Genomic DNA, 27,498 nt, shown 5'->3' with positions numbered 1-27,498 from the left:
CACAATTTGGAATGTTCCGTGGTGAGTGAGATTTTTAAGTTTGTGAGTTGAGATTATTGTACTAATTAAGTTATGAGTGTTTCTTTACTTGTGTTGTATGTTTATTGTATTGCATTTTAATTTTCTCATCATTGTATTATATGTGTTTTTATAATGGCTATTTTTATTTCTTGTTTTTATTATTTGCAAACAATTTATATTTTATTTGAGAAAAACAAAATCTCAATTTATTATATAAATTTATTTAATTTTTACTTATTTTAATTTTATTAGATATTAAATATGATTAATAATATGTGATCACAAAAAATAAATACAAATAAAAAAGGTGAATAAAATTAGTGGGGTAAGGTGTTGTAAACAAAACATTGTAGAAGGTAAAAATGATGTATGTGTTGAATTATGATGTGGAAGAGAGAGAAGATGATGTGAAGTATTAAAAAAGAAAAAGTGGGATTAAATGCAGTAATCAGTATGCATTAATGCATGTGTCATGTCTGCATTAGAGAAAAAAAAATTGAAGAAAACGCTGCGTTTTGTTAGCATAAAAGAAGTACATGACGTGGTCGTGTGAAAGTCAACAATTAACAAACTCCAAACCGATCCTAAACCGGGTTAATAAACCGGATGGTAGGTAATGTGTGTTGTTTTAAATGTGCGGTTTACTACACATTAGATAAGAGTGTACCAGTCTTGTGTTTGTCTCTGTTTTCACTCACGCCGGAATTAAGAAGAACGTGTTGGGTTGAAAGAGAGAAGACGGGGACGAGACGAGAGAAATAAATCTCGCCACCATTGACTCCGCACTTAATGACATTTTTAAAGCGAACGTTTCTCCTCATCTTCCTCCTATTCATATGGAAAGCATTTTTATTTCCTTTTGCCATTTCGTCGCCAAGTTCATTGACATTGAGATAAGAGTCATAGAGTCATAGAGAGATAGAGAGAGCTCTCTTCTTCAGTTAGTTCGATTCTTTCGGCGCAAGTTTTCTCTTTTATTCGAAACATCCATTAGCCCAAAAACAAAAAACTAACTCTGGCAATGTCTATGGTGAGTTTGTATCGGAGGTCCCTTACCTCCCCTCCCGTGATTGATTTCGCTTCTCTTGAAGGCAAGGTGCGTTCCTTTTTCTTTTTGATCCATGGATGGATTCTGGGTTTTACTATTCTTCTGCTTCTCGTTACCAGACGATCGTTAAATTTGGTTACTTGGCTCCGATCGGGTTTTGCTCGGTCAACTCTGTTTTTAAAACCCTAAACCTCTTCCTTTTTCTCAAGTTTAGTTTTTTTTTTTTTGGTTTTGGTTGAGATCTGAGAATGCTTGTTTGCTAATATATATTACTTCTCAAATTAGGAATCATCGACAAGTGTTTTGCTAAATTTGTGTGTTTTGCAGCAAATCTTCAATGAAGCGCTTCAGAAAGGCACTATGGAAGGATTTTTTAGGCTCATTTCTTATTTTCAGACTCAGTCTGAGCCTGCCTTTTGTGGCTTAGCTAGTCTTTCTATGGTTTTGAATGCTCTCTCTATTGATCCTGGGAGAAAATGGAAAGGTACACACCTTATCAACTCCATTATTTTGGGACTACTATATGGTGTAGAAGAACATCACATTTGGTCGTGGTTTTTTGAATATTTTGGTTTTTCCCTATAGGTCCTTGGAGGTGGTTTGATGAATCTATGCTGGAATGTTGCGAGCCGCTGGAAATAGTCAAGGATAAAGGCATTTCATTTGGCAAAGTTGTTTGCTTGGCTCATTCTTCTGGTGCTAAAGTTGAAGCTTTCCGCACTAATCAGAGCACCATTGATGATTTCCGCAAGTTAGTTGTCAAGTGTTCCACTTCTGATAATTGTCATATGATCTCAACATATCATAGAGAACTACTTAAGCAGGTATCGTTTCTTTGGCCTAAACTCTTGACTATGTTAATATGGCAATTAAGTGAATTTCATTACCTTTAATCATCTTACGGTTGTCCTGTGTATCTATCTAAATGTTATTACAAAGTTTGAGATTGCTGAACCTCTGTAGTGTCTTGCTATGAAGGATTCTAATGTATCTTATTGCAGACTGGAACAGGCCATTTTTCACCGATTGGTGGTTATAACGCTGAAAGAGATATGGCTTTGATTCTTGATGTCGCGCGTTTCAAGTATCCTCCTCATTGGGTTCCTCTTAAACTTCTTTGGGATGCCATGGACAGTATTGATCAGTCAACTGGGAGACGTAGAGGGTACCTTATCTTTTTTCTTAGGCTTATCATTTATGATTAAAGAATGTCATCGTTTCCATCTTACCAAATTCCCTTTTTCTGTTATTCTGCTTTCAGGTTCATGCTTATATCAAGACCCCACAGAGAACCAGGATTGCTCTATACTCTAGTAAGTCCAACCAAAGTCATGTATCTATTTGTAGTTGCTGCTGCTATTATAATAACTTTTCTTTCAAATTCGACTAGTGATAATTTCTTGTTTATCAATTTCAGAGTTGTAAGGATGAGAGCTGGATCAGCATTGCAAAGTATTTGAAGGAAGATGTTACTCGTCTTGTAAGCTCACAACACGTTGATACTATAGAAAGAATCTTATATGTTGTATTCAAGTCACTTCCGGCAGATTTCAACCAATTTATCAGATGGATGGTTGAGGTTCGAAGAGTAGAGGATTTTAATCAAAATCTCAGCTCAGAGGAGAAATCAAGGCTCGACTTGAAGGTATCATCTTGTTATTTCGCTTCTGAGTTTTAGTTTTCCGTGTAAAAATTCTGTCAGTTCATTCATCTATGTTCTACGGTTCGTTTTGCTGTAGCAAGAGTTACTGAAACAAGTGCAAGAAACTAAACTGTTCAAGCATGTGGATAAGCTTCTATCCTCTGTGGGTTACGAAGACAATCTGCCATATGTTTCTGTCAAGGTTTATTCCCAAGGAGGAGAAATCTTATCGGGCAATGAATCAGATGAGTCCTGTTGCGAGGAAACTTGTGTGAAGTGCATCAAAGGTATGTTTGTTCTTGCATTCCGATTATGATGCTGATAGTAATTGATTGGTACAAACTAAGTGCTTAGAATCACAATAGGGACCCATCTCCGATACTGACTGATAATGTCTTCTTAAATAGACTTCGGGATTTGATATCTTTATAAGTTTGAAGTTAATATTCCAATGAGCCAGCAAACAAACCAGTCTACTGATGAGAATTTTTCATCACTAGTCAACAAGACGATAAGCTGTGATGAACGTTATTAGTAATAACTTACTAGGCTTATTAGGCTACCTTGTGTGACTTATAAAGCCAAATGACCAAGAAAACTTCGTTTGAAGTTAGCAATGTGCAAAGCTCTTACCAAGAAATCACTTTTTGTTTTTTGTTTTTGTCTTCTTGTACACATCAAGGTCTTGGTGAGGAGAAAATGACAGCTTGTCCATCTGGGAACGATGTGTTCACTGCTCTTCTATTGGCTTTACCTTCACAGACTTGGTCAGGTATCAAGGACCAGTCACTTTTGCAAGAAATGAAACAGCTCATTTCCATGGTTAACCTCCCGACTCTGCTTCAGCAAGAGGTAAATAACTAAAACTTAATAATACTCCACTTAGATTTTGTGTTTTTATGGAGATAAAGGCTTTAAGATGTTCCATTTTATAGAACAGGAAACATAAATGAAACTGAGTTAAGAGTGTGAAATTTATTTCATGAATGAGGACTCTACACAACATGAAGCGTACTCAGTTAATTTTGTTTTTCATTGGTTTGTATAGGTTTTGCATTTACGACGCCAACTTGAGCTACTTCAACGATGCCAGGAGAATAAAGAAGAAGAAGAACTCAGTGCTCCTGCCTAATTTTATACACAACAACAACTCTCTAATTTCTCAACAACCAACAAAAACACTAGGAAACAATTAGGAAAAGGAATTTATCCCTCTGGTCTTGTCTGGTCCATAAATCAGCAAAAACTATGTATTCTCTCCATTACATCCATGAGAGACATTCAAAGGTAAACTAAGTACTAACCATAGCACCATCATTTTACTATATAGATTACAATATAGTAATCAAGCCCATCGGTTTAATTTTTATTCACATACAAAAGTATACATCATACATCTTTATTACCACTAGAATCTGCAACTTACACCACTCTTCACCATTCCAAAGAATGACTCCTGCATAAAGAACGCGAGGATGGCCTTGGTTTCTCATCGACCGGAATCAAAACCTCCATTAGCTTCTTGTATCTCTCTTTAGTGCTCTCTTCAATCTCCTTCAAAAGCTGCTCATTCTCTTCCTCTAATTTCGCAGCCAAAGTCTCTAACTCAACTTGATAAGCCTGTTTCCTCTCTCTGGACCTAGCCGCAGATTCACGGTTCTTGATCATCCTCTTCTGTCTCTGAGCTGCTGCTTTATCCATGGCCTCCATCATCACTCTCCCTCTTTTTCCCCTCACTCCTCCTCCTCCACCCATTGATCCTTCAATCATCTGAAACGAACTATGTCTCTGCGGCTGCGGCTGCGTCTGCGGCATCATCGGAAAATCGAATGTATAGCTACCGTCGTTGTTTAGTCTCTCCGGAGGAATCTTCACATCAATTTCATCTGAATCCATGTTAGCTGCATCCCCATCAACATCATCCATTGCTGCTTTCGCTAAAAAATCCTCAAGCGTCATTATCACATCATCATGTGCTTCCTCTTTCATCATGATCCTCTTTTGCTCTCCAGATACGATCTCTTTCCAAACGTCGTCCACACTCTTGCCGTTGTTAACGCTGTTCCGATCTCCGATACTCCGCTCAGCAGTATCAACCGCCATATCTAACGGCTTCGAATCAGAGGCGAAAGTGTAATCGTTGCCACCGCCGTAAGCGAAACTGATTCTGGAGTGATCGGTGTGAAGATTTGGTCGGAGATGGTGCGATGATGATCTAATAGAAGGGGAAGATGAAGCAGAAGAAGAATTACGCCGAGACAGATCGGAATTGGAAGAAGACATCATCTTAAAGGACGCCATTTTTTTCACTTTGTATGTAATTGGAATTGAAATTAGCGATAGATTGACTTTTGTTGTCGGAGAGAGAGAGAGAGAGATGAAGAGATCTTTCTAGGGTTATCTCGTGTTATGTCTGTAATTGTATAAACAAACAAATAAACAAAACACGCGCATTTAAAACGCGTGACTTGCACCTTCGTCTATTAAAAAGATATCAATGGCAGCAACGTGTTACGAGTTATACGACTAAAGAAATTTTATAATCTAATCTTGTAGGTAGGTATTCAGAATCAAACGAATCTGCTATTCAAACTCCCAAGTCCAAACCAACTTGAGAACAATTAAAAGAGTCCAGAATACTTTTGTACATTTTCCTTTGATTTTCTCATTTTAAGACCATCCAACAAATAATATACTACTGTATACGGACACAGGCTGATATAAAAGAGGGAGAGAGGCCCAACCTGATTGATATGAAGCCGAAACAAAAATGTCAAAATTTCATGAAATTGACAGACAGACTCCTTGGGGATAATTGATGATGAATCTACTGCCATGAGCGTCTGGAAACAACAGTAACCAACAAATCTCTGATCATGGATATACGTTTGTGGGTAGGAGCTCAGACGCAGTGTGAACTAAAATTGAGGTTCAAGTGGTTCTTCCCATACATCTGGACTTCCGTTTGAGACTTCCTCTACATCTTCCTCCATTGACAACCTCAAATACTCTCTCTGAGCAAATCGATCCCATTCTGTCAAATTTGGTTCCTCCCGTTCCTACGGCCATGAAAGAGATACATGTTTTTAATTTCATTAATCTTAACTACTACCGCAGACTGCTGTTAGCTATTTAAGCACTCATACAGAAACTCCACAGGAAAGCCAGATCTACCTGGCGAATCAGAAAGGGGTCACGTGTCTCAAATGCCATGAATTTATTGAGGTTGAAGAGTATATTGAATACGTTTCCTGAAAGTTTGGATCCTTTCAGATCCTGGAGGGTGATGCAGTTTTCCTCCTGCAAAGTCAACTCACCAAATTGATGATTCCAATCATATATAATATATCAAAATCAGCTAGGAAATACCAAACAACCATGTTATGGTTTGAAAAGCCTCTAACCTCTGGTCCAATCATGTCAATTATTTGACATAGGATATCCTTGAAGAGAACAGGTTCCTGGGTTATGCATTCCATGCGATGCAGTTGCTCTTCGAAAAAAAAATGCATTTCGTTTCGCGTGATCACCCCGTTTCCATCCAAGTCTATGCACTTGAACCTGCACCAACGTTCAATCAGTGTCAAGGGAAATACTCGCATCCCCATAGTAGATATATGAGCATACTAGGCTCTGAACCCGTTATCATATCAGAGGTTATACATAAGTGTTTTAGGTTCATGAAAAATGAGCAACATGTTAGCGCCTGAGTATAGACAGGACTCCAATTTCATTAAAATATGGTATTGTATAATGATAAAGTAACTAAAATTTGAGGAAAAGAGACTTTTTATGGACAGTCCACATTTGTCAATGATTTTGGCTCAGTTTTAGTATCTAGTACAATACAAGAATTTACGATTCAAACCAAGGAGAAAATTTCATATAGGAAAAAGAATATCAACGTGGAGGGGAGAGATGTATACCAATACTCAAGACTAGGCTCAGAAGACTTGTCTTCCTCGGCGAGAATGAAGTATACAAAATCTTCATAACTCATCTTCCCTTCAACTTTGCTCGTAAACTTCCTAGGAACCTAAAAGAGAAACATAGAAAAATCAAATAAAAACCTTTGCATCATACTATATAACTTAAGCTTTGAAGGAGGCCCAGGCAAGAAGAAATTCGGGAACCAACCTGTGAAAATATTCTATCAACAATCCTATAGGTAAGGGCATGATTACCATATTTGATGAGATTATCCTTATCAATAAAGCAATCATGGTCACCATCAAGTTCCCAAAATTTGCAGTATATGACGTAGAAGTGCTCATAGGAGAAGTACCTGAATTTTTAACAAAAATGACCATCTGAATCAGGCATAAGTTCTGTCTCAGCAACAATATGAAAACATATACAGATACTCATATAGCTCTTTCCTTTTGCACTGTTTTAACCCCACGAAAAATATATATGCGATAACCTCACAAAAATGTAATACATTTGTGTGGGCTAGTTTACCTCTAAATAACAACAGAACATTTCGTATAAATGTGTGAATTAGAAGTACTGTTAGGAAATTATAAAATAAGAAAACAAATTTACCTAATAATTTTATTGATGTCGTCCTCTTCATCGAGTTGTTGCATAGCAGCAATAAGATTTCCACGTTTCAGCTCTCTAAGAGTAAGGCGACCAGTTCCCGATCTGTTAATGTAGTAAAATATTCTGTAGATGACAGTCTCAGCTGGGAGATCAACAGAAAATTACATTAGTACAAGTAAAAATCGAACATAACCAGTAGAGATATAGTGCATGCACAGAAGGAGGGTCTTATTTAGCAGAGTAAAGGATATCGAGTAGATTTCATCATATTTAACACCCATGCGTCAATAAGTCACATGTACAATGATTCCTACCATATCTTCCTTGAAATTCGCTTGAATTCCTCAGAAATTCTAACCCAGGATGTGTTCCCAGAAGCTCATCAAGTACTGGTTTGAAGTCGTCCTGTAACCAAATCCAAGTAAAAATATCAAAATCTTTGGGTGCAATGGGTTTAATAAAGAAGACAATGATGAAAAGTAAATCAGCATGCGATTGAAGAAAAAAAACGGGAGAAGAATCACAAAAAGACCTGTCTGAGGTAGTTGCTGCCCTGCTGCCTTAGTATGTGATATATCTGGGAGGCTGTGTCCATAGTCAACATATTTCCATCAATCCAATACTTGATAAATGCATCCCTGAAAAAAATTGGTCAATCAGCAAACATAATAAGTAAAGCACCAAATTTGTCTTACTATTTCGCATACACACAGTAAACTATTGTTAAATACATGTTATGAAGAAAAAAATAGCATACATGGAACTACCTTGTAACTATGCCAGTTGAATTGGGATCTATCTTTGTGAAAAGTGCAGGAGAAAGAATAGAAGGCAGCTTGCAGACTTCTTTCGTAATGGATTTGAATTCTACAAGAGGAACGGGAAGGATAAGATGGATTAGCTTATATATATATACCTCAGAAGGACAAAAATGAACAAAAAAAAAATTGAATTAAAAATCACCATCCACACGTAGTCCATCAATATAGTTGCTAAAAACTTGATCAACCATGGATATACATTGCTCTTTTAATTCTTTTGCTGGGGGACGTCCGTGTTGGTAGTAGAACTGCAGAAAACAAAAAAAATGTTATGAGTCAAACTGATAATCATAGTAACCTTCAGTGAAGGACCAATTCTCCTTCAAATCAGTTTTACCTACAAATCAGTGGCCTCGGTTAAAATATGTACCCTGCATCTACCTACGAAGTTATCTGTGTTCAATGATGACCAATCAAGTGAACATAGACACACACCAGAGACCAAGGCAATACAATAATACATCCCATTGTGCGGATAAAGCTGGGAAATGAGAAACAAACCTGAGGAATGAGTTCGGGCTTTGATTCCTTGAGTGAACCGAGAGGAGACTGAAGAGATGGAGAGGTAGTAGTCCTTTGCCTAGAGAAACGAGGGGAACCAGAGGAGGAGGAGCTTCGTGGAGAAAGTGGGGGAGTGGTACTGCTGAGAAACACAGATGGCAAAGCACTTGCAGCAGAAACATTGATATTGGAAACATTATTAGCTGGTGTTGCAGATTTAGCATCATCAATCAAAGACTTGACCTAGAGAAGAAAACATGATCAAAATGTCAAACCAGAGTACACTAAAAAGAGAGGTGAGAGAGTGAGAGAGAGAGAGAGAGAGAGAGAGATAAAGGAAGGTACCAAAGTGGCAGTGGCTGGGAGGGAGAGCCATTGGGAGAAGAGTTCGTGAGCAATAAGAGAGCTAGCTTTGAGGGGAGGAGAAGAAGACAAACCAGGGAGCTGCTGCTGCAAGAGCTCGGGATCTAATAAAATACGAGCATCGTCTACTCCGTCAATATCCATGATCGAAGCACGAGAAGAGAAAACCCTACCTTGTTCCCTTTCAAACACCTCGAATCAATTCAAAAAAAAATCGACAACACAAAGCGGCTCTTTTTAACTCTTAAGTAAGCGCAATCGATTCCGATAAAAACCCTAGGGTCCGTTTCGAAAATTCGATTCAGGATATATATATATATAAATTATTATAAACAAAAGTAACAAAATCAGGAAGGCGATTTTATTTCCAAAAGTAAGAAGACAACTTCTTCGTCTGAAATTGGAACAAGTAAAAGATGATTCCGTCACCGAATTTGAGAAAAACTTAGGGCAGATGAATGAACGAAGACAAAGCACTCCGATCGATCAGGGAAAAAAAAAGCGAGAGAGAGAGAGATTTTAGAAGAGTAGGAGGAGGCGAAGAACACTAGGGAAAGTTATCAAAGTGAAGAGACTCCGAGAGAGAGAGAGAGAGATAGTGAGTATATATATATAGAGATTACTCATCTGTCATCATCTCATAATGATAATTCTCTCTCATATCAGCCGTTTCCTCTTTTCTTTTCACTTTGACCCACACAGACTGAGTCAACCCACTTTGACACGTTGATAAGATTACTAAATAGGAATAGCTAAATAAAAATCATTAAAAATAATTAAGAAAACTCCGAGATTTATCAAAGTAAATAAAACAAAATCATTATAGAAACAGGAGATAAAAGAATATTATTATTATCATTACGTCCTCCTAATAAAAGGGTGAGAAAATAATTAAAAAAAAAAACCTCGAAAATTTGATACGATCCTTTTACACGTTGATTGAAACAGAACAGAACAGAGAGAGAGAGAGTCTCCGTGCTCTGAAGAAAGAGAAGCTTTGAGAATTGAGACCAATACCATCATCATCTTCATCAAGCAGAGCAGGATTGCCCCAGTTTCTGTCGTCGTCGTCGTCTCCCACAGCTGAGATCAAACATGAACATCTTCACCAAGAAACCAACTCCTAGAGGTTTGATTCCCACCTCTTTTTTCTTTTCTATTTATGACCCGAATTTCGAAATTTAGGATTTTTATTTTATTTTTTTTGTAATGTCACCTGAGGACCTGATTTGATTAACCTAATTGGAATTTGATCATCTGGGTGGGTGGTTTCATCTTCGTGTTCGCTAAAAGTTCAGCCTTGACTTGTTCTCTAATTTTTGTGGCGTGATCGTGATCTCTAATTCATATCTCTTATGTATTTTTTTTTATTTTTTTTGGGGTTTTGTCTGTGATCGAGAAACTTAATGTCTGTTGAAATTGGAGTGTCAGAAACTGATGAATGTATGTATCCTCGTTGTTTTGTTTTGCAGAAGTGCTTAGGGAGAGTAAGCGAGAGATGACACAAGCTACCCGAGGTCTTTCTTTCTTCCTCCTTATATATATCTATCTATCTATCTATCCTTCATTGCCTTGAGCTTAATTTATTACTTGAATCTAGAAGGGAAAAATAAAAAAAAAAGCTTTGATTTTTTTAACTAGTTGGTGCCATTGGTGAATTACTCAAGTTTGAATTGCTATTTACATAAAACTCCTCTTTTTAACTGATGCCCTTTTTGTGTGTGTGTGTGTTGTCTCGCAACGGTTACGCTGCTCCAGGAATCGAAAAGGAAATCTCATCTCTGCAATCAGAAGTATGAATGTGGCCTTATTAATGTTTTCCCCATCTACTCTCTCTTCTTTCAAAGATGACTGATCTAATAAACGTTTTCTTTTCATGTTCATAGGAGAAAAAGCTTGTTCTCGAGATCAAAAGAACTGCTAAGACAGGGAATGAGGTATATTTCAAGCATTTTTTTAATCGGTTTATTTGCCTTTTTCCGGGTTTTCTACTCAGAGAATCTTGTGTCTGTAATCTAGTTGATGTGTTCTATCTTTTGCTTTTTATGCAGGGAGCCACCAAGACTCTTGCTCGCCAATTGATCCGGCTTAGGCAGCAAATATCCAACTTACAAGGTAGCCGAGCTCAAATGCGAGGCATAGCTACTCATACACAGGTCTCTTCCTTACCCCCTTCTCCCCCCTTATTTCTTTTTTAAAAAATTATCTCTGTTTATAATAATAAACAACAACCAAGAAGATCGTTATTCCTGTCTTCAATCTCGTACACTAAATAGTTTGAGTGTTGAAACATTGGTGTTTAGGCTATGCACGCACATACTTCAGTTGCTGCTGGATTGCAAGGTGCCACTAAGGCTATGGCAGCTATGAGCAAGGTCAGATTTTCTATTCTATGTAACACCAAAATCAGATTTTCCCATGTTTCTTGATTTGAGATGGATTTCCTCAGATTATAACTTGTTCTGTAGTTTTACAGTGATGTTTTTTTTTATTGATATTTCCAGAATATGGATCCTGCAAAACAAGCTAAGGTTATGAGAGAATTTCAAAAGCAGTCTGCGCAAATGGACATGACCGTAAGATCTCTAACCAATATCCATCTTTCCCTTTAAATCCATCAACACTCAAACTTAAGTCATTCTGACTATATATATAATGCATATTGGTATTCAGACTGAGATGATGTCAGATTCCATAGATGATGCTTTAGACAATGACGAAGCTGAAGACGAAACAGAGGATTTGACAAACCAGGTACCATTTCTCGCATTGGATTTCAGTTCTAAAAATATATAACTTGCGGTTTTAACGAATTTTTTTTTTGTATTTTTACTGATTTTTAGGTTCTTGATGAAATTGGCATTGATGTCGCCGCACAGGTATGAACCATTGATTCTTTTTCATTGTTCTGTGTCTTTAAAATAGCTTCTCTGTGATTGATAATTCTCTCTCTTGGTTTTGATCCATCTACAGTTATCATCTGCTCCAAAAGGTAAAGTTGGCGGGAAGAATACAGAGGATGTTGGCAGGTATGATGGTATCCATTAAACACAACTACTATAACGTATCTCTTACCTTTAAAAAACAAACAAAATCAAACGTTGATGTTTCTGTGCAGTTCTGGAATGGATGAACTGGAGAAACGGTTGGCTGCGCTAAGATAGAATGATAGACTAAGCTGGTAAATCAAGTGGAAGAACTCACTTCAAACTTGTAGCTTGAAGTTGTTTCTTTCAGAGCAAAAAATATTATACATTCAATGTGTCTTCCACAGTTTGCTTTCTGGGAAGATTTGTGGATATTATAAACAATTAAACATACACACAGTGACTTTTATTTTCCTTCTTCTTTTGATCTGCAATCTCCAAAACGTCTTTGGTTCTATTTTTGTACTAGTTTTTGCATTTTCATTTCTATTAAAATCTTTTTAAAGACATCATAAAGGCCCAATAATGGTGGTTGACTGGTTGTGGAGGTTGGGGGGCACTTAAGAGAGAGAGAGAGAGAGCGTCTGATCAAATTAAACACTTCGAGTTTGTATTCACTTGCCCGGTGGGTTCATCAACACAACACGTTCCTTTATAAAACAAAGCAACTCATTTCCTCAAAGCTCAATCACATCACACCATGGCTCATCTTCAACCTCGTAACGTCATCGAGACCACTCACATCTCTCTCCCAAAAGGCACCGTTCCATCCACCACTCTTCCTCTCACCTTCTTCGATGCCCCATGGCTCAATCTACCACTCTCCGAGTTTCTCTTCTTCTTCTCTAACGCGTTCTTTATTCTTTGGTGTTTTTGCAACGTAACGATCATATAATAATCTGACCCTATCGGTTGTAAAATCGCCATCCTTCTTCTGTACATTGAGTAGAAGAGTGTGAGCACTCAGGAATCATCTGTCAGACGACGGATAAAGCTCCTTGGTGGTCTTGATATCATAAACATCTACCTTTTTATTTCCTCCGTTCTTATTAGTTCTGTTTCTAATAATAGTTTTGGTTGGCATTTACTCATGGATTTGCCTCCATACATGTATACGAATATAACAATGTTCATTCGGTTTCCTAGTCTTCATTAAATGTATGTTCATTTATAGCCCAACTGTTCATCAACCTCCCACCTAGACCATCGGGACCTGCTGTTTTCGCTATATAGTTCACTAGACAGGGACCAAAAAAAAAACAGAGCTTGCGTTGCGTGTAATTATATAACTAAATTAATAATTACTTTTTCCGAAAATAGTCTAAGAAATTTTTAAGAAAAGGAAAAGAAGCCAAGGTTTCGTTTCACTAACTTAATCCTTGTGTCAATCAGAAAAGGTTTTAGTTATATATAACAAATTAGAATGATATTAATATAGGATAATGCATAAAATAGTTCCTAGCTAGTAGATACGTCTAGAATCTATTCCGAGTTCAGAGTAACCCTTTTGGCCTCGTACGCGCGTGTATATTATTTGTTTAAAGCCCTATACTCTTCATGCATGCATGTATCTCATATCTTTCTTTTTTTCCTTTTTATCGACTTTAATCCTGATATCTTCTAGATTCTAACTTTATCTATGTACATATCTCAATTCTCAAATAATCAGATAATATCATTACAATGTTTGATTAATTCCACTAATTAATCACCGATGAAAAGAATTTCTATATAAGGCCCATAATGTGGTCTATAGATATATATCTATAGCAGCATCCTCCTACTTCAAAACTCGTTACAACAAAAGATTTGAGAGAGAAAGAAAAACTAACCTAGGAATTTATATACCTTAGGTCTAATTCGAATCCACGATATGGGGAAACCGTATCATCATCTGGTTGGATCACGTTTTGTTCCCAATGATCTAGGGCTGCTGAGGTATCACCTTCGCAGCATGGTGGAGAGGAAGCAGAGCAGTGTCGACATAACAACTATGGACGTCTACCAATCCGAGCCGTGGCTTCTTCCTCACGTAAGCAATCCTCTTTTCAAGAAGAAGGAATGGTACTACGTTTTTCCGAAGACTAAGACACCGAGCCGAAGTGTACTAGGAAGAGGAGGAAGCAAAGTTGGCTGTTGGAGAAGCGGCGTCAAGAAAATAGATATCAAGGACGGAAATAAAATCATTGGTTACAAGAAGTCTCTTACGTACCACACCATAGTGCATGGAGAAAAGAAGAAGACCGATTGGCTCATGACCGAGTATTCTCTTCACAAAGTTGGCGACGGCTTCCAAGATTTGGTCTTGTGTATGATCCGAGACAAGACAAAGACGAAAGTGGACAAACGCATTAACCATGTTCCTCAAACTCAGACTCAGCCTCGGCCTCATTCGCAATATCAACTTCAGCCTCAGCCTCAGCCTCAGGTGGCGGCGGAGAACACCAACAACATCCTACCGAACCAATTAGTTCATAAAGAGGCTGTTTTTACCGGGTTTGCTGAGGAGCTTGAGACGATAATGCTAGAGGGACAAGAAGATCGTGAAGCTACTGAACAACAGCAAGAAGACGAGATACCCCAGATCCACGACAACAACAACAACGTCATGATGTCGAACCAACAAGTGCAAAAAGAAGCTGATTTAACCGGTTTTGCTGATGAACTTGAGACGATAATGCTAGAGGGACAAGAAGATCGTGACATTAATGAACAACAACAAGAAGAAGAGATACCGATGATTCCTCTGGCGCAGATCCACGAAAACAACAAGAACGTCATGATGTCGAATCAACAAGTGCAAGAAGAGGCGGCTGATCTAACCTGTTTTGCTGATGAGCTTGAGACGATAATGCTAGAGGGAGATGGTGACGACGCTACTGAACAAGTGCAAGAAGACGCTGGTTTAGCCTGTCTTTCTAATGAGCTTGATATGCTGATGCAACAACAACAGATATACGAAGAGACGCAGAGCGGCAACAATGAAGTGATACCGACTCCTCCTCCGATGCAAAACAACAACAACAACAAGAGCGACATCATAATGAGGCTAGGGGGACAAGAAGAACGTGAATTTACTCAGCAGCAACAAAAACAACTAGAAGAAGTGTTACCGATTCCTCCTCCGATGCACAACAACAACAACAACAACAACGACGACGTCATGATGAAGTGGAGGCAAGAATTGTCTGACATAGAAGAATTCCTGTTGAAAGATAACGAAGGTGAAGATGTCACCGAACAAGAAGAGCGATTTCAACTGCTGGTGCAACCGATTTATCAAGCTCAAGAATGGAGTCAACTCGTGGGTGATCAAGAAAATGATACGATGATGATTATAGACAATCCTAACAATGCCCAAGCGTTGGGGAATTTTGAGTTTATTGATGTGTAGCAACATAATCCCTCATCATGACTTTATTTTGTACAAATACATTGTTTTTTTTTTTTGGTTTTATTTTGTTTGCTACTTGTCCATTTATGGTATCTTTCTCTTTCCTACATGTTTTTATTCTTCATTATGATTGGTGCAATTTTGCTCATTCTATTATATTCTCTCTCAAATAAATTAGTTTCATTCAATTCTATTTTAATCCTTGTAATTCTATTTTAATTTTAGAAAAAAAAAAATCATCATAATAAACTGTAAGGATTACATTTGAATAAAGAAAATAACAAAATGAGTGACTTGTTAAGCATTTTAACATCTCTTTTGTAGTTTATTTCATATAGAATTTAAATTTATGTGATATTTTAGAAATGTAAATTTGAAACATACTTTGTACAAATACATTGCATGTTTAATGTGATTTGTAGCTAAGCAAATAAACTATTTTATATAATATATGTAATAGAGTATATTTAGATACCAAAATAAATTAGTGTTTGATGAAAAAATAAATAAATAAACTAATGTTATATAGAAAAGAAAAAATGATATTTTTTGATTTTTAATGCTTCCAACTATATGAAAATAGAGAGAGGGGAGTTTAGAAAAATTGGTGATTTCGGATTATTTTAATTAAAATATTTAAAATTATTTTTATTAAATGTTTATTATATACATTTAGAATAATTAATTATATGTAATATGTGTCCCATGCTGATTAAGTTTATAGATCCGGCACTGATGTTGAGCATATATATAGAAGAAGAAATACTAAATATAAATATGGTGTTATATTTTATTATGTAACTCGAGTGGTGGAGAAATAGTGAATTTTCCTGAAATATTGTATTCATGCCTTGAATCGATACGTGTGTTTCACCAGAACGATCTGTACCAAGAGTGGATGAGAAAAATATGGTATCTTGCTGAGCAGAAGAGAGAGCATCATGCTAAAGTGGTCGATCTGCAAAGGAAAATGATGGATCTTCAGAGTCAAATGATCGGTTAAAGAAGGGAGTACGATCTTTGTGATGCTGACATCAGGGAGTTAATCAAGGCTCAAACACCACATTTATCGCTGGACGATGTTTTATAGTAGATTTTTCCAAGTTTGCACCAGAAACATGTCCCCTTCTTTCATTCAACTCTAAGAACTGATCAGGTTGGCGGAAGAAAACAAAATGCAGCTATCGTTTATGTACTTTGCTCTACTAGTTTTCATTTCTGCCTTGGAAAAAAAGTGTGTGGAGGTGTATAAACAATTTCACTAAAATGCAAATAACAGGGTTCAGCCTTACATTTAATTGAAAAAAAAAAAAAAAATCTTCGGCGAGATGTAGGCTTTCCACCTTAAAGGCCTGAACTCGTTAAAGTCTTTGTGTGTTTTTTAATTTATTTATTACGTTTATGCATTTCCTCTCATTAATTAATTATATACTGGTGCAACAAATTTATCAAGCTCAAGAACGGAGTCAACTCGTGGGTGATCAAGAAGATGATATGATGATGATGATAGACAATCCTAACAATGCCCAAGCGTTGGGGGAATTATGAGTTTATTGATCTAGCAAGCGGGTAAAAGATGTGATCGACGTTGAGGATATATAGGAGAATAAAAACAGATTAATGTAAATAAATGCAAGTGAGATATGATTATTATACGTAGCATTATGTTTGATTAAAAACATTTTCATTGGGCCTTTATTATGTTTTTTATTGGGCCTTAAATTTTTCAGTATTTTACATTTTTTACCTTGAAAAAACAAATACATATACACAATTAAAATTTCATACCGTAATTTCGTACTATATTGCATGCAATTATATATATTTTCAAATTTAATTATCTGCAGTTTTTTTGTTCTTACAATTCAACTGTGCTTTATATATCTGGAAAAACAAATTAAAAACTGTACCTTATGATATGAAATTTTAATTGTGTACATGATTTTGTTTTTTCAAGGTAATAATGTAAAATACTGAACAATTAAAGGCCCAATAAGAAAGGCCCAATAAAAATGTTTTTTTTTATCAAACATAATGGTGGTTGACTGGTTGTGGAGGTTGGGGGCAAATGAGAGAGAGAGAGCGTCTGATCAAATTTAAACACTTCAGGTTTGTATGTACTTTCTTCACTTGCCTGGTGGGTTCAATACAATACAACACGTTCCTTTATAAAAACAAAGCAACTCATTTCCTCAAAGCTCAATCACATAACACCATGGCTCATCTTCAACCTCCTAACATCATCGAGACCACTCACATCTCTCCCCAAAAGGCACCGTTCCATCAACCACTCTTCCTCAGTTCCTCTCACCTTCTTTGATGCCCCATGGCTCAATCTACCACTCTCCGAGTTTCTCTTCTTATTCTCTTACCAAAACTCAACTGAGTGTTTCCTCAAAGACTTTTTAACTTACCTCAAACAATCACTCTCCATTACCCTCCAACATTTCTTCCCTTACGCCGGTTAACTAATCATCCCGACTCGTCCCGACCCTCCCTACTTACGCTACAACGATGGTGAAGACTCTCTTCTTCTCATTGTTGCAGAGTCCACTGGAACAGCTGATTTCAATGATTTGAAAGCCGATTCTGCTAAAGATATCAGAGTGTTGCATGGCGTCATGCCAAAGCTACCTCCTCCTCACGACTCCCCCGAAGGAATTCTGATGCGGCCAACAAGCGTGATGCAAGTCACCATCTTCCCTGGAGCCGGAATCTGTATAGGCAACTCAGTTACTCATGTTGTAGCAGATGGAGTCACCTTCACTGATTTCATGAAGTATTGGATGACATTGACCAAATCAAAGGGCAAATATCCAGCTGCCACGCTTCTTCTACCCTCTCCGCCTGATCACAGCTGCAGAAACATTATCAAGGACCCAGGCGAGGTAGCTAAAGGACACTTTGGAGAGGTTTTGGGGGTCAGAGCTACTTTTACAATGAGCCGCAAACAGATAGAAAATCTCAAGCATTGGGTTACAGAGTAGTCTGAGAATCAGTCTCCTGTTTCTACCTTCGTGGTGTATCTAGCTTTCACTTGGGTGAGCTTGATAAAGACGCTTACTGAAGCCAGTGGAAAGGATGGACACAAAGACGAAGTCTTTCACTTGATGATTAATGTGGATTGCAGGAATCGTCTCAAGTATGCAGAAGCAGAACCAATACCGCAAACATACTTTCTCAACTGCATGGCTCCAGGTATCGTATCAGTCAAGAAACGAGATTTGCTAGGACACAAAGGCGTTTTGGCTGCTTCGGATGCACTAACAGCGAGAATCAGGGATATGCTATCAAATGATCTGTTGAAAACAGCCCCAAGTTGGGGACAAGGAGTACGCAAATGGGCAATGTCCCGTTTTCAAACATCAGTAGCAGGAGCTCCAAAACTGAGAATGTATGATATGGATTTTGGGTCAGGAAAGCCCTGCAAAATGGATATAGCAAACATAGAAACAGGAGGTTCAATTGCATTGGCAGAGTCCAGAGACGGCAGTAATGGAAATGAGATTGGAATAGCATTGGAGAAGAAAACAATGGATGCCTTTGCTATGATTCTACAAGAGGGGATCAAGAAATTTAAAACATAGCACAATTCCCATTCTTCACCAACAACTTGTTCACCAATCTTAATTTCCCTGGAATCATAATATATCATTGCCAACCTTTCTCATTTACAAGAACTTGTAATTCAATTTCTATAGGTCTCTCATGAGATATCCATTCCACCAAAGCCGTTCATTAACCAAGTCATTCAATTACAATCTAATGAATAAAGGCAACATCATACTCGGACAGAGCAAAACAAAAACTCGGGTTAATTATGGAAGAAGATGATAATGTAGTGAACTTGTTTAACTCCTAGTCTCATGGTTATAAAGATGAGACGAAGCTGATGAGAACACTGAAAATATATGAGTTTTTTCAGACTACAGGCACTATGAAACAAGTGCAAGTGTATAGTTTAAACTCAAATAGATTTAATTACTAATGAAAACATAAACATAAAGTAATGAAGAAGCCTCAGTAAAACCCAAAGAAATCATAGAAATTGCAGTTTCTGCCAAGGGGTTCTCCCTGAAAACAGGGTCTCAGCTCCACTGCACCTCGTAAAGATTGGATTATATCATCATCGACAATTCAAAAACAAACACTTTGTAAAAAGAAACACTAATAAAGGCTCAGATAGGAATACAGCTTTTTCAATCAGGAATAATCTGAAGCAGAACTGGCGTATCAAGCTGTTACGATCAATCATCACTGCCCAATCAAACAAATAAACGAAAAGAACAAAACTTTAAAGACAAGGAAACAAGAGAACTCTACTAAGGCTCATATTAAGAAATTCAACCATGTATTTTACCGTATATGCTTCATTGACCTAAAAAAGCATCTCAGAAGCGCGGGTAAGTTTATAATCATCGCCCATTAACAAATAACACTAAACAACAACATTGCTACCATTAAACAGATATACGGATATAGCCGCTTTTTTGACACAGAAGAGCCTAAGGAATAAGGCGAATCTGCAACACAAACGGCCAAAAACAAATCTCGCAGGAGCTTTGGGGCATACTTCCTCATCTCTTGTTATCAGATTAGCCCGGGAGGCTCCTGCTAACAACCTTAAAATACTCTAATATAACCCTAAGAGATTGAACAAGACAATAATTCTAAAGATCTATGAACCGTACGAAAAAGAACAATGAAGAAGATGATCTTATATAGCTAGCGGCTGGTCTAAAACCCTAGCCCTAATAAGTCTCTATACCACAAAGACCAATTTGCCCCCATTAGTTTATTGCTGTTCCCATTCATTTTAACCGGCCCAACTTAATAAAATAAGCCCACAGTATTTGGTTCTCCAAAACACAACGTAGTAGTTAGTAATTCTAATGGGAAAAGGCCTATTTCATACCCGTATCCACTCCGAAAGTGCGAATTGCTACCTGTACAAATAAGGAGTGCCAATTTATATATGTACCCTAAGACATTTTAAATTTCATACCTATACTCACAAAATTGAGCCAATTTCACAGTCCACGTTAACGGAATTAAGTCAACCGTTAGAGATGCTGACTCAGAGTCCACGTAAAATGCAAAACGACGTCGTTTTATTTTCTTCGAAAAAAATTTTTGGAATAACCACACACTAGAGGTTCGAACCCATGACCTCTTCTGTATTTAGCATAGGACTTAACCAGTTTATCCCACAACAATTCTTGAAAGAAACATACAAACTTATTAATATAAACCTAAGGTAGCATCCATCGAAATTGAAAAAAATTGTGAAAATCCCCACTGCCACGGGTAGAACCCAGGTACTCAGATACAAACAGCATAGCACTTAACCAACTGATCCCACAACAATACTCGGTAATAACACACAACTTTATCTTTATAAACCTATAAGGTATCTAAGTCCCAATTAAATGAATTTGAATTGGGGAAAAAATAAAAATCCTAGGGTTCTTCTTCTATCAAATATAACTGATAAATTTATATTTAAATTATAAATTTATAATTTATAACTGAGAATTAAATAGAATTTATAAATTAAGTATAATTGAGAATATATTTATAAATTTATAAATTATCAGTTAAATGAAATGTTTAAAGTTTAAGGTTTAAGGTTTATAAATATTTCATTTAATTTTTAATTATAAATTAATTTAATTTAAATATAAATATATTCTCAGTTATATTTAATTTATAAATTTATATTTAATTCTCAGTTATAAATTGTAAATTTATAAATTTAACAGTTATACAAATTTATCTTTATATTCTCAGTTATATTTAATTTATATTAAATTTATAATTTATAACTGAGAATTATTTATAAATTTATAATTTATAATTTCATTTAATCAAATTTATAAATTTAATTTATAAATTTAAATTTATAAATATATTTTCAGTTATATTTAATTTATAAATTTATATATAATTCTCATTTATAAATTATAAATTTATAATTTAAATATAAATTTATAAATTTATCAGTTATATTTGAGAGAAGAAGAAGAATCCTAGGATTTTTATTTTTCCCCCAATTCAAATTCATTTAATTGGGACTTAGATACCTTATAGGTTTATAAAGATAAAGTTGTGTATTATTACTGAGGATTGTCGTGGGATCAGTTGGTTAAGTCCTATGCTGTTTGTATCTGAGTACATGGGTTCGACCCGCGGCAGTGAGGATTTCCACAATTTTTTTCGATTTCGATGGATGCTACCTTAGGTTTATATTAATAAGTTTGTTGGTTTCTATCGAGAATTGTTGTGGGATAAACTGGTTAAGTTCTATGCTAAATACAGAAGAGGTTGTGGGTTCGAACCTCTAGTGTGTGGTTATTCCATAATTTTTTTTCAAAGAAAACAACGTTGTTTTTGCATTTTCGATGGCAGTCAATACACACGTGGACTCTGAGTCCCCATCTCTAACGGTTGACTTAATTCCGTTAACGTGGACTGTGAAATTGGCTCAATTTTGTGAGTATAGGTATGAAATTTGAAATGTCTTAGGGTACATGTATAAATTGGCCCTCCTTATTTGTACAGTTAGCAATTCGCACTTTCGGAGTGTGTACGGGTATGAAATGGCCCATCTCTAACGGTTGACTTAATTCCGTTAACGTGGACTGTGAAATTGGCTCAATTTTGTGAGTATAGGTATGAAATTTGAAATGTCTTAGGGTACATGTATAAATTGGCCCTCCTTATTTGTACAGTTAGCAATTCGCACTTTCGGAGTGTGTACGGGTATGAAATGGCCCATCTCTAACGGTTGACTTAATTCCGTTAACGTGGACTGTGAAATTGGCTCAATTTTGTGAGTATAGGTATGAAATTTGAAATGTCTTAGGGTACATGTATAAATTGGCCCTCCTTATTTGTACAGTTAGCAATTCGCACTTTCGGAGTGTGTACGGGTATGAAATGGCCCTTTTCCCTAATTCTAATATTACTCGGATTCAAACTCGAGAAAACAAAATTCTCCATGTAGTTCTCTGTTTACATGGTACTAATCTCTTTGTATATGTTTTGAGATCAGTTTAAAAAACTTGTAAATTTCACCGGTTTACATAACTCTCTCTCTCTCTTTCCTCCTTTAAATGTCCTCTAAAACTGTTTTTTTTACATATACATAAAGAAATTATATAGCAGCGTATATGAAACATGGCCGTATGTGTATATTCTTAACTCAGATTCTCTCTTACGATTATGTGTGTTTCGTTTCGTTTGTTCGTATGTATAATGGACTTTTTTGCTTCTTTTCTTTTTTGTGTTTGTCGGGTCTCATTTTCGGAGAGAGAGAAGCTCGAAGCTCCTCCTCAATGGATCTTCCCGAGTGTTTCTAGCAGCACGAGAAAAGGTCGAAGTCTTGGATTCATTTCCTGATTGGATTCTCTGGCTTGTCGATGATGCACGGTTACTTCCTCCTGTTCCCACTCCGCCACTTGAAGTGACCAGACGGCTAGATGATCGACTCATATCGCTCGGTCCACCAGTAGAACTTGGACGAGAACTTGAAGCAATTGCTCTCCTTGATGAGCTTCCGTATCTCGAGGAACTACGTAATCTTTCCGAGTCTCCACCATGCTGTGATAGTATTACAGTTGAGTCAATCTAGCGATGGATGGCATACTCTTAGGAGTCTGATCAAACCAAAAAAAAAAAAACAGATTTTTACCGAACGCTTGGACAAAGGTCCATCATCGGAGTTTCTCGAGCGATCACGCGGAGTAGAAGTTGTCATATGCCTTCTAGAGAAAGCCTCAACCGCACCTGAGAAACGGTTCTCTCGGATTTCCTTTCCTGCAAAATTTCAAAAGAAATAGTAACAAACAACTCAACTAAGCGCGGGAATTTGGTTTGAGATTTCACAAAAAGAAAAAGAAAAAAAACAGAGTGGGAAACTTACCAGGAGTCCTCTCTTGTTTCTCGAGAGAAGGTCCTGCAGCAGTTAGCCCCTGTTTTGCACTTGTTTGATGATTCTTAAACAAATATAAAATATAGTTTACATCTCTCTATGCTTGAAATAGAGAGAAAAACTCAAGAACCAACAGAGAAAGCAGAGTGAATTATACCCGTGTCCGTGGACTAGAACCAGAGCTGGAACCGATTTGAGGATACTTAAGAACTGTCCAGTCGAATACATAGTCAAACTGATAACCTGCCATTAAGAAAGAAACTAAGAAGTTGAAATCCAGAGACAAAAACTATATGTATGCTTGAATGAATAAGAAATATATGCGATATGAACCTTCTCGAATAAACAAGTCCCGGAATAGCCTCTTAAGGTAAGAGTAATCAGGTTTGTCCTCAAACCGTAGAGACCGGCAGTAACGGAAATACGAAACAAACTCAGTCGGTTGATTTTTACACAATACCTGTTCTTCACATCAATGCTTAAGTCATCAAAGCTAAAAAATACTAATCACAATTCACAATACCCTGAAGCTAAATGTTGGATTTTTCAATACCTCTATAGGAGTTGCTACTTTTTTCTCACTAATTCTGTCATACTTCTGCTTCTTTGTCTCAGCTTTTAATCCTTGCCAGGGTAAGCTGAATGAAATAATATAATGGAGAAAACTATTTCAACATTCGTTGGAAAGGGGTACCAAAACTGAGAATGAAGATCACAGAAGAGAAAGTCTAAAGATCGGTATGGAGGAAGCTGTAGAAAGTCTTACCTCCCTTTAAGGAAATACATAAGCACATAACCAAGAGACTCCAAATCATCCCTTCGACTTTGTTCTTTAGAGACACCAGCAAGAGATATTTCTTTATCAGATTCGAATACAAAAAGTTTGGAAATCTAAATCTTATAGGAATAAGAGAAATGCTTACCAACTCCAAGGTGAGTGTTCACACTTGCATACCGAGCTGTCCCAGTGAGGTTTTTGTTTTCTCTGCCCCCAAAGTTTGATATTAACTTTTCAGCTACATATCAAATATCAGTCAGGACAGGGAAAAGGAATAACCTTTACCTGTACGGAATGTGGCTGTGGGTCAGAAGGTCTCTGTATTTCTTCCCCAGACCAAAGTCGATGATATACACCTGAAAGTACAGAAATAATCAAGAATTTCAGAAGTTAAACCATCAGGACGTTCAAACTTTGCTTCTAAGAAGTTCATATTAAAGAGGCAGTCACACTATTTTTACGAGATGGGACCTGATTTGCTTTGCGCCCAAGGCCCATTAAAAAGTTGTCGGGTTTAATATCACGGTGAAGGAAGCCTCTAGAATGCATAAACTCGACTCTGTTAATCTGAAACCATTTGAAAGGTAACAACATTAAAAACAGTTCTCGGTTATGGATGAAGACATGTTATTCAAACCAAAAGAAAAAATGGAAGATACTACTGACGAGCTGATCGGCAAGCATGAGAACGGTTTTCAAAGAAAGTTTTCTGTTACAGTAGTTAAACAAGTCTTCAAGACTAGGACCTAGAAGGTCAATAACCATAACATTGTACTCCCCTTCAACTCCATACCACTTGAGGTTAGGAACACCAGCTTGAACAAAAGAAAAAAAAAAAAACAAACAATTTTTGAGGATGAAATAAAATTGGAACAAGAATATAAACATTGTTGAGATGAAGAAGGGGAGACTTACTTCCTCCTTGAAGCAGCATATACAACTTGGACTCATAGTGGAGTTGGGGATGCTTAGTTTTCACAGATTCCTGAGAATGGAATTGAGAAACAAGCAGAAGAATAAAAATACCAACAAAGCAAAATCAAATGGGCTAGAAGAAAGTCACAAATGACATTAATAGTGTCCACAAAAGTCTAGCAGTTGTAAATACAAAGCTTACCAGCTTGACAGCAACTTCTTCTCCGGTTTGCACATTTACACCTGCAGAAAAGGTGATCAAACAAGAACAAGATAAAAACCTGAAATATTTACATAGAAGGAGTTGAGAGTAAAAATCCTGATGATTGTTTGATGTAGTAGAGAGTTACCAAGATAAAGCTCTCCAAATGAACCGCTACCAATTTTTCTCCCAAGTTTAAATTTTCCACCAATGACAAGATCCATATTGTTTGTTGTTCTTCTCCAACAAAACAATCAAATCTCTAAACCAAACCAAAAAACAAAAACCAAACTTTTCAAACACAAAAAATCGAACAAACCCTTTTGTTTTTCAAAACTCGCCTTCCAATCAGATTCTCGACTTCGACGACACCCAAAGCAAAGAAAAAAAAAGGAAACTTTCATAAAAGATTTCAAAAAACAAACGAAATCAAAAACAAGGGCCAGCAAAGACAAAAGCCCACATGGGAGGGGGGAAATCAGACATAGAAACGAACCACGAAAACGATGAATCACGGAACCGTCTTCTTCTTCTTTTGCCTTACCAATTGACAGTTCATCATAATCTCAGGGTCCCCTCTCCCCCCACCCGATTGTCAATTTTTAGCCAATCCCTCCCTCCCTCCCTCCCTCCCTCCCTTGTACTTTCTTTGGTTGGATAAGAAATCGAAATAACTCCCACATTCATTCATTCACACACACATTAAAAAAATGTGTAGACCCAAAAATGTCGACTTCTTTCTGTTTTGAACAATAATAAGAGAGAAGACATACGAAAGAAGTTAGTAATACCTAAAGAATCGTAAAGATACGATTTTTTTTTTTCGGGATGTTGACATTTGTCCGTTTGTCTTCTTTCTTTTTTCTGTTTCCTCCTCACTCATTATAGTTTATGACAGATTTGTTTATTATGACATACCATGTGAATTATCTATCTATCTAATCTGTAACAAGTTTTTTTTTGTTAAAGAAATCTGTAACAAGTTACAAATAGGCATTCCAATTTAATGTTCTTTCGTATATAAATTTGCGATACTCAATTTGGGCACAACAAGTCAACAACAACTGCATGCCCCATATGTGTTGTCGTTACATGGATTTCAAAGCCTTTTGTTTTTCTAATCAGGAAAAAAAATATCAGTCTCAAGCGAACAAATCTACCAGACGTGGACAAAACAATATCATAACTCATTTGTTTCTTATTAGATTTTTTTTTTTTGGTATAAAACATATAGTTTGCTTCTCAAATTAAGTGGAATTGAAAACATTTGTTATCTATTACTGTTTTTTTCACTTTCTTTTTCCTACCACCTATATATGTGATTACATTATAATACTCAATGTATTGCAATTTACAAATTAGGATTAACGAAAAAATATATATATAGAAGATATAAAAGAAAAGAAGAATAGTTTTATTCTATGTATTCGGCATTTGTCTCCAACTCGATTCGGTTTACTTTAGTTTAATTACTCAGACTCCGGACGTCTCAGGTTGGGTTCCACTCCACGAGGCGTCGGATTTGAGAAGCTCCGGTTAATGGTCTGTTGCTCCGAACCACCTGACGACGACGACGACTCCTCCGACTCGCTCTCTGTAATTATATGATATTGTTACAAACATTTTATTATATATTATGAATACACAAGGATATGATCATATGAAAGAGAACTATAACGTTTTAGCTAGCTTTGCATAGAATAATGAGAGATTATTTCACGTACCGAATAGTGACTTAACCGATGGTCTCTTCGGTTTTGTCTCTTTCCTTTTTAGTTCGGCTGGAGTACATATGTAAACCGGAATGTTGGAGTTTTGTTGCTCATACCGAATTATCTAAAAAGCACTTACTATATATACACTTAGAAAGGATGAAGATAAAATTACCTACACCAGGGACTTGATAATCGTTGACGATTTCAAAGTTTTTGTATGTGTAACCGACAAAATTTATGTCTTTTGAAGATAACATCTAGTAGATCAACAACATAAAGGGAAAGAGTGTGAATCAAGTTACAAAAATTTGGCTGTACGTAGTAGAAAAAGGTAATTAACTCGACTTACTTTTCTCCATGGCCCTGTTCTAGAGGGTGCTTGAGTTTGATTATCTTCCTAAACATTCATTCAAATAAATTAAATATCAAGGAAATTGATATATACAGCAATTAGGAGGAATTAGCTAGCTAAAAATATTGTGGAAAGATATAAATTAAACCTCATCGAACTTCTCAAAGTTTTGAGTATCCAAATCGTCGTTGACCTCGGGAATAAACGCAGCTTCCATTTGGTAAATCTTTTCCCATTCTACACCTTCGAACCAAGGATGTGCCTGCATGTGACATCTTGTGTATTGGATCAACTCGACTTATGAAATTTATGGGTTAAAAACTTCAACTTTAACTATTGTA

The 27,498-nt window shown here is 36.6% G+C and overlaps 8 protein-coding genes and 1 long non-coding RNA gene across 12 annotated transcripts in view; 4 read left to right on the top strand and 5 right to left on the bottom strand.

The window, feature by feature from the left end:
* Positions 296–4,003, top strand: LOC104754519 (glutathione gamma-glutamylcysteinyltransferase 2-like). Its single transcript, XM_010476728.2, has 9 exons — positions 296–1,117; positions 1,397–1,553; positions 1,655–1,893; positions 2,071–2,234; positions 2,331–2,382; positions 2,487–2,714; positions 2,809–2,998; positions 3,394–3,563; positions 3,760–4,003. The coding sequence occupies exons 1-9, from the start codon at positions 1,043–1,045 to the stop codon at positions 3,841–3,843; spliced, it is 1,359 nt and encodes a 452-aa protein (XP_010475030.1). The 5' UTR covers positions 296–1,042; the 3' UTR covers positions 3,844–4,003.
* Positions 3,948–5,156, bottom strand: LOC104754520 (G-box-binding factor 4-like). The gene has a single exon (XM_010476730.2). The coding sequence runs from the start codon at positions 5,010–5,012 to the stop codon at positions 4,146–4,148; it is 867 nt and encodes a 288-aa protein (XP_010475032.1). The 5' UTR covers positions 5,013–5,156; the 3' UTR covers positions 3,948–4,145.
* On the bottom strand, positions 5,275–9,583 carry LOC104754518 (probable serine/threonine protein phosphatase 2A regulatory subunit B''epsilon). 2 transcript variants are annotated; one of them, XM_010476726.2, is made up of 12 exons: positions 8,924–9,583; positions 8,579–8,821; positions 8,220–8,325; positions 8,024–8,123; positions 7,789–7,894; positions 7,571–7,661; positions 7,257–7,398; positions 6,849–6,996; positions 6,638–6,747; positions 6,116–6,272; positions 5,886–6,011; positions 5,275–5,770 (listed from the first exon to the last, which is right to left on the bottom strand). In XM_010476726.2, the coding sequence occupies exons 1-12, from the start codon at positions 9,083–9,085 to the stop codon at positions 5,630–5,632; spliced, it is 1,632 nt and encodes a 543-aa protein (XP_010475028.1). In that variant the 5' UTR covers positions 9,086–9,583; the 3' UTR covers positions 5,275–5,629. The 2 variants fall into 2 exon arrangements, with proteins under 2 accessions (XP_010475028.1, XP_019095182.1); XM_019239637.1 differs by lacking the exons at positions 8,579–8,821; positions 8,924–9,583 and adding an exon at positions 8,415–8,502.
* On the top strand, positions 9,833–12,329 carry LOC104754517 (vacuolar protein sorting-associated protein 2 homolog 3-like). Its single transcript, XM_010476725.1, has 11 exons — positions 9,833–10,070; positions 10,414–10,458; positions 10,700–10,734; positions 10,828–10,878; positions 10,993–11,097; positions 11,245–11,316; positions 11,446–11,517; positions 11,615–11,695; positions 11,785–11,820; positions 11,915–11,970; positions 12,060–12,329. The coding sequence occupies exons 1-11, from the start codon at positions 10,037–10,039 to the stop codon at positions 12,103–12,105; spliced, it is 633 nt and encodes a 210-aa protein (XP_010475027.1). The 5' UTR covers positions 9,833–10,036; the 3' UTR covers positions 12,106–12,329.
* Positions 13,742–15,262, top strand: LOC109129854 (NAC domain-containing protein 6-like). The gene has a single exon (XM_019238819.1). It carries the CDS (start codon positions 13,742–13,744, stop codon positions 15,260–15,262), a length of 1,521 nt encoding a protein of 506 aa, XP_019094364.1.
* LOC104759064 (coumaroyl-CoA:anthocyanidin 3-O-glucoside-6''-O-coumaroyltransferase 2-like) lies at positions 17,478–18,849 on the top strand. Its single transcript, XM_019238818.1, has 3 exons — positions 17,478–17,562; positions 17,810–18,174; positions 18,319–18,849. The coding sequence occupies exons 1-3, from the start codon at positions 17,478–17,480 to the stop codon at positions 18,847–18,849; spliced, it is 981 nt and encodes a 326-aa protein (XP_019094363.1).
* On the bottom strand, positions 18,861–19,936 carry LOC104754516. The gene is made up of 2 exons (XR_762135.1): positions 19,623–19,936; positions 18,861–19,519 (listed from the first exon to the last, which is right to left on the bottom strand). It is a non-coding gene; the product is annotated as an uncharacterized LOC104754516 (long non-coding RNA).
* LOC104754515 (casein kinase 1-like protein 9) lies at positions 22,379–25,695 on the bottom strand. 3 transcript variants are annotated; one of them, XM_010476723.2, is made up of 15 exons: positions 25,587–25,695; positions 25,239–25,352; positions 25,091–25,131; positions 24,889–24,958; positions 24,640–24,788; positions 24,445–24,540; positions 24,259–24,329; positions 24,119–24,180; positions 23,962–24,025; positions 23,749–23,833; positions 23,529–23,655; positions 23,353–23,438; positions 23,187–23,259; positions 22,956–23,080; positions 22,379–22,864 (listed from the first exon to the last, which is right to left on the bottom strand). In XM_010476723.2, exons 2-15 carry the CDS (start codon positions 25,312–25,314, stop codon positions 22,562–22,564), a joined length of 1,428 nt encoding a protein of 475 aa, XP_010475025.1. In that variant the 5' UTR covers positions 25,315–25,352; positions 25,587–25,695; the 3' UTR covers positions 22,379–22,561. The 3 variants fall into 3 exon arrangements, with proteins under 3 accessions (XP_010475025.1, XP_010475024.1, XP_010475026.1); XM_010476722.2 differs by having other exon boundaries at positions 25,239–25,694; XM_010476724.2 differs by having other exon boundaries at positions 23,187–23,235; positions 25,239–25,694.
* The window catches only part of LOC104759063 (serine/threonine-protein kinase 38-like), a 3,840-nt gene continuing 2,634 nt past the window's right edge, over positions 26,293–27,498 (bottom strand). The window contains exons 8-12 of the mRNA XM_019238817.1: positions 27,306–27,449; positions 27,155–27,202; positions 26,978–27,062; positions 26,815–26,871; positions 26,293–26,684 (exon numbers count right to left, since the gene is read on the bottom strand). Of these exons, the coding sequence (XP_019094362.1) occupies positions 26,560–26,684; positions 26,815–26,871; positions 26,978–27,062; positions 27,155–27,202; positions 27,306–27,449 (459 nt within the window). The 3' untranslated portion in view covers positions 26,293–26,559. The remainder of the gene's footprint in view (positions 26,685–26,814; positions 26,872–26,977; positions 27,063–27,154; positions 27,203–27,305; positions 27,450–27,498) is intronic.

This window comes from Camelina sativa, chromosome 17 (genome assembly GCF_000633955.1).
Source record: "Camelina sativa cultivar DH55 chromosome 17, Cs, whole genome shotgun sequence".
In the NCBI taxonomy this organism is placed as follows: domain Eukaryota; kingdom Viridiplantae; phylum Streptophyta; class Magnoliopsida; order Brassicales; family Brassicaceae; genus Camelina; species Camelina sativa.
The sequence above is the reverse complement of the archived record's forward strand: the minus strand, read 5'-3'. Positions and strand labels throughout refer to the sequence as shown.

What these genes read in the sequence shown, in the direction of transcription:
- LOC104754519 (XM_010476728.2), top strand. Translation starts at nt 1,043, where the DNA reads ATGTCTATGGTGAGTTTGTATCGGAGGTCCCTTACCTCCCCTCCCGTG. An exon ending in CAGGATTGCTCTATACTCTA is followed by an intron (nt 2,383 to 2,486) that starts GTAAGTCCAACC and finishes TATCAATTTCAG; the next exon opens with AGTTGTAAGGATGAGAGCTG. An exon ending in CGACTCTGCTTCAGCAAGAG is followed by an intron (nt 3,564 to 3,759) that starts GTAAATAACTAA and finishes TGGTTTGTATAG; the next exon opens with GTTTTGCATTTACGACGCCA.
- LOC104754520 (XM_010476730.2), bottom strand. Translation starts at nt 5,012, where the DNA reads ATGGCGTCCTTTAAGATGATGTCTTCTTCCAATTCCGATCTGTCTCGG.
- LOC104754518 (XM_010476726.2), bottom strand. Translation starts at nt 9,085, where the DNA reads ATGGATATTGACGGAGTAGACGATGCTCGTATTTTATTAGATCCCGAG. An exon ending in TGATGGACTACGTGTGGATG is followed by an intron (nt 8,124 to 8,219) that starts GTGATTTTTAAT and finishes TTCCTCTTGTAG; the next exon opens with AATTCAAATCCATTACGAAA. An exon ending in CGAATTTCAAGGAAGATATG is followed by an intron (nt 7,399 to 7,570) that starts GTAGGAATCATT and finishes TTGATCTCCCAG; the next exon opens with CTGAGACTGTCATCTACAGA.
- LOC104754517 (XM_010476725.1), top strand. Translation starts at nt 10,037, where the DNA reads ATGAACATCTTCACCAAGAAACCAACTCCTAGAG. An exon ending in TCTCATCTCTGCAATCAGAA is followed by an intron (nt 10,735 to 10,827) that starts GTATGAATGTGG and finishes TCATGTTCATAG; the next exon opens with GAGAAAAAGCTTGTTCTCGA. An exon ending in CTATGGCAGCTATGAGCAAG is followed by an intron (nt 11,317 to 11,445) that starts GTCAGATTTTCT and finishes TGATATTTCCAG; the next exon opens with AATATGGATCCTGCAAAACA.
- LOC109129854 (XM_019238819.1), top strand. Translation starts at nt 13,742, where the DNA reads ATGGGGAAACCGTATCATCATCTGGTTGGATCACGTTTTGTTCCCAAT.
- LOC104759064 (XM_019238818.1), top strand. Translation starts at nt 17,478, where the DNA reads ATGGCTCATCTTCAACCTCCTAACATCATCGAGACCACTCACATCTCT. An exon ending in CCATCAACCACTCTTCCTCA is followed by an intron (nt 17,563 to 17,809) that starts GTTCCTCTCACC and finishes TCATTGTTGCAG; the next exon opens with AGTCCACTGGAACAGCTGAT. An exon ending in CTAAAGGACACTTTGGAGAG is followed by an intron (nt 18,175 to 18,318) that starts GTTTTGGGGGTC and finishes AGCTTGATAAAG; the next exon opens with ACGCTTACTGAAGCCAGTGG.
- LOC104754515 (XM_010476723.2), bottom strand. Translation starts at nt 25,314, where the DNA reads ATGGATCTTGTCATTGGTGGAAAATTTAAACTTGGGAGAAAAATTGGT. An exon ending in TCATGCTTGCCGATCAGCTC is followed by an intron (nt 24,541 to 24,639) that starts GTCAGTAGTATC and finishes AAATGGTTTCAG; the next exon opens with ATTAACAGAGTCGAGTTTAT. An exon ending in GAACACTCACCTTGGAGTTG is followed by an intron (nt 24,026 to 24,118) that starts GTAAGCATTTCT and finishes GTGTCTCTAAAG; the next exon opens with AACAAAGTCGAAGGGATGAT.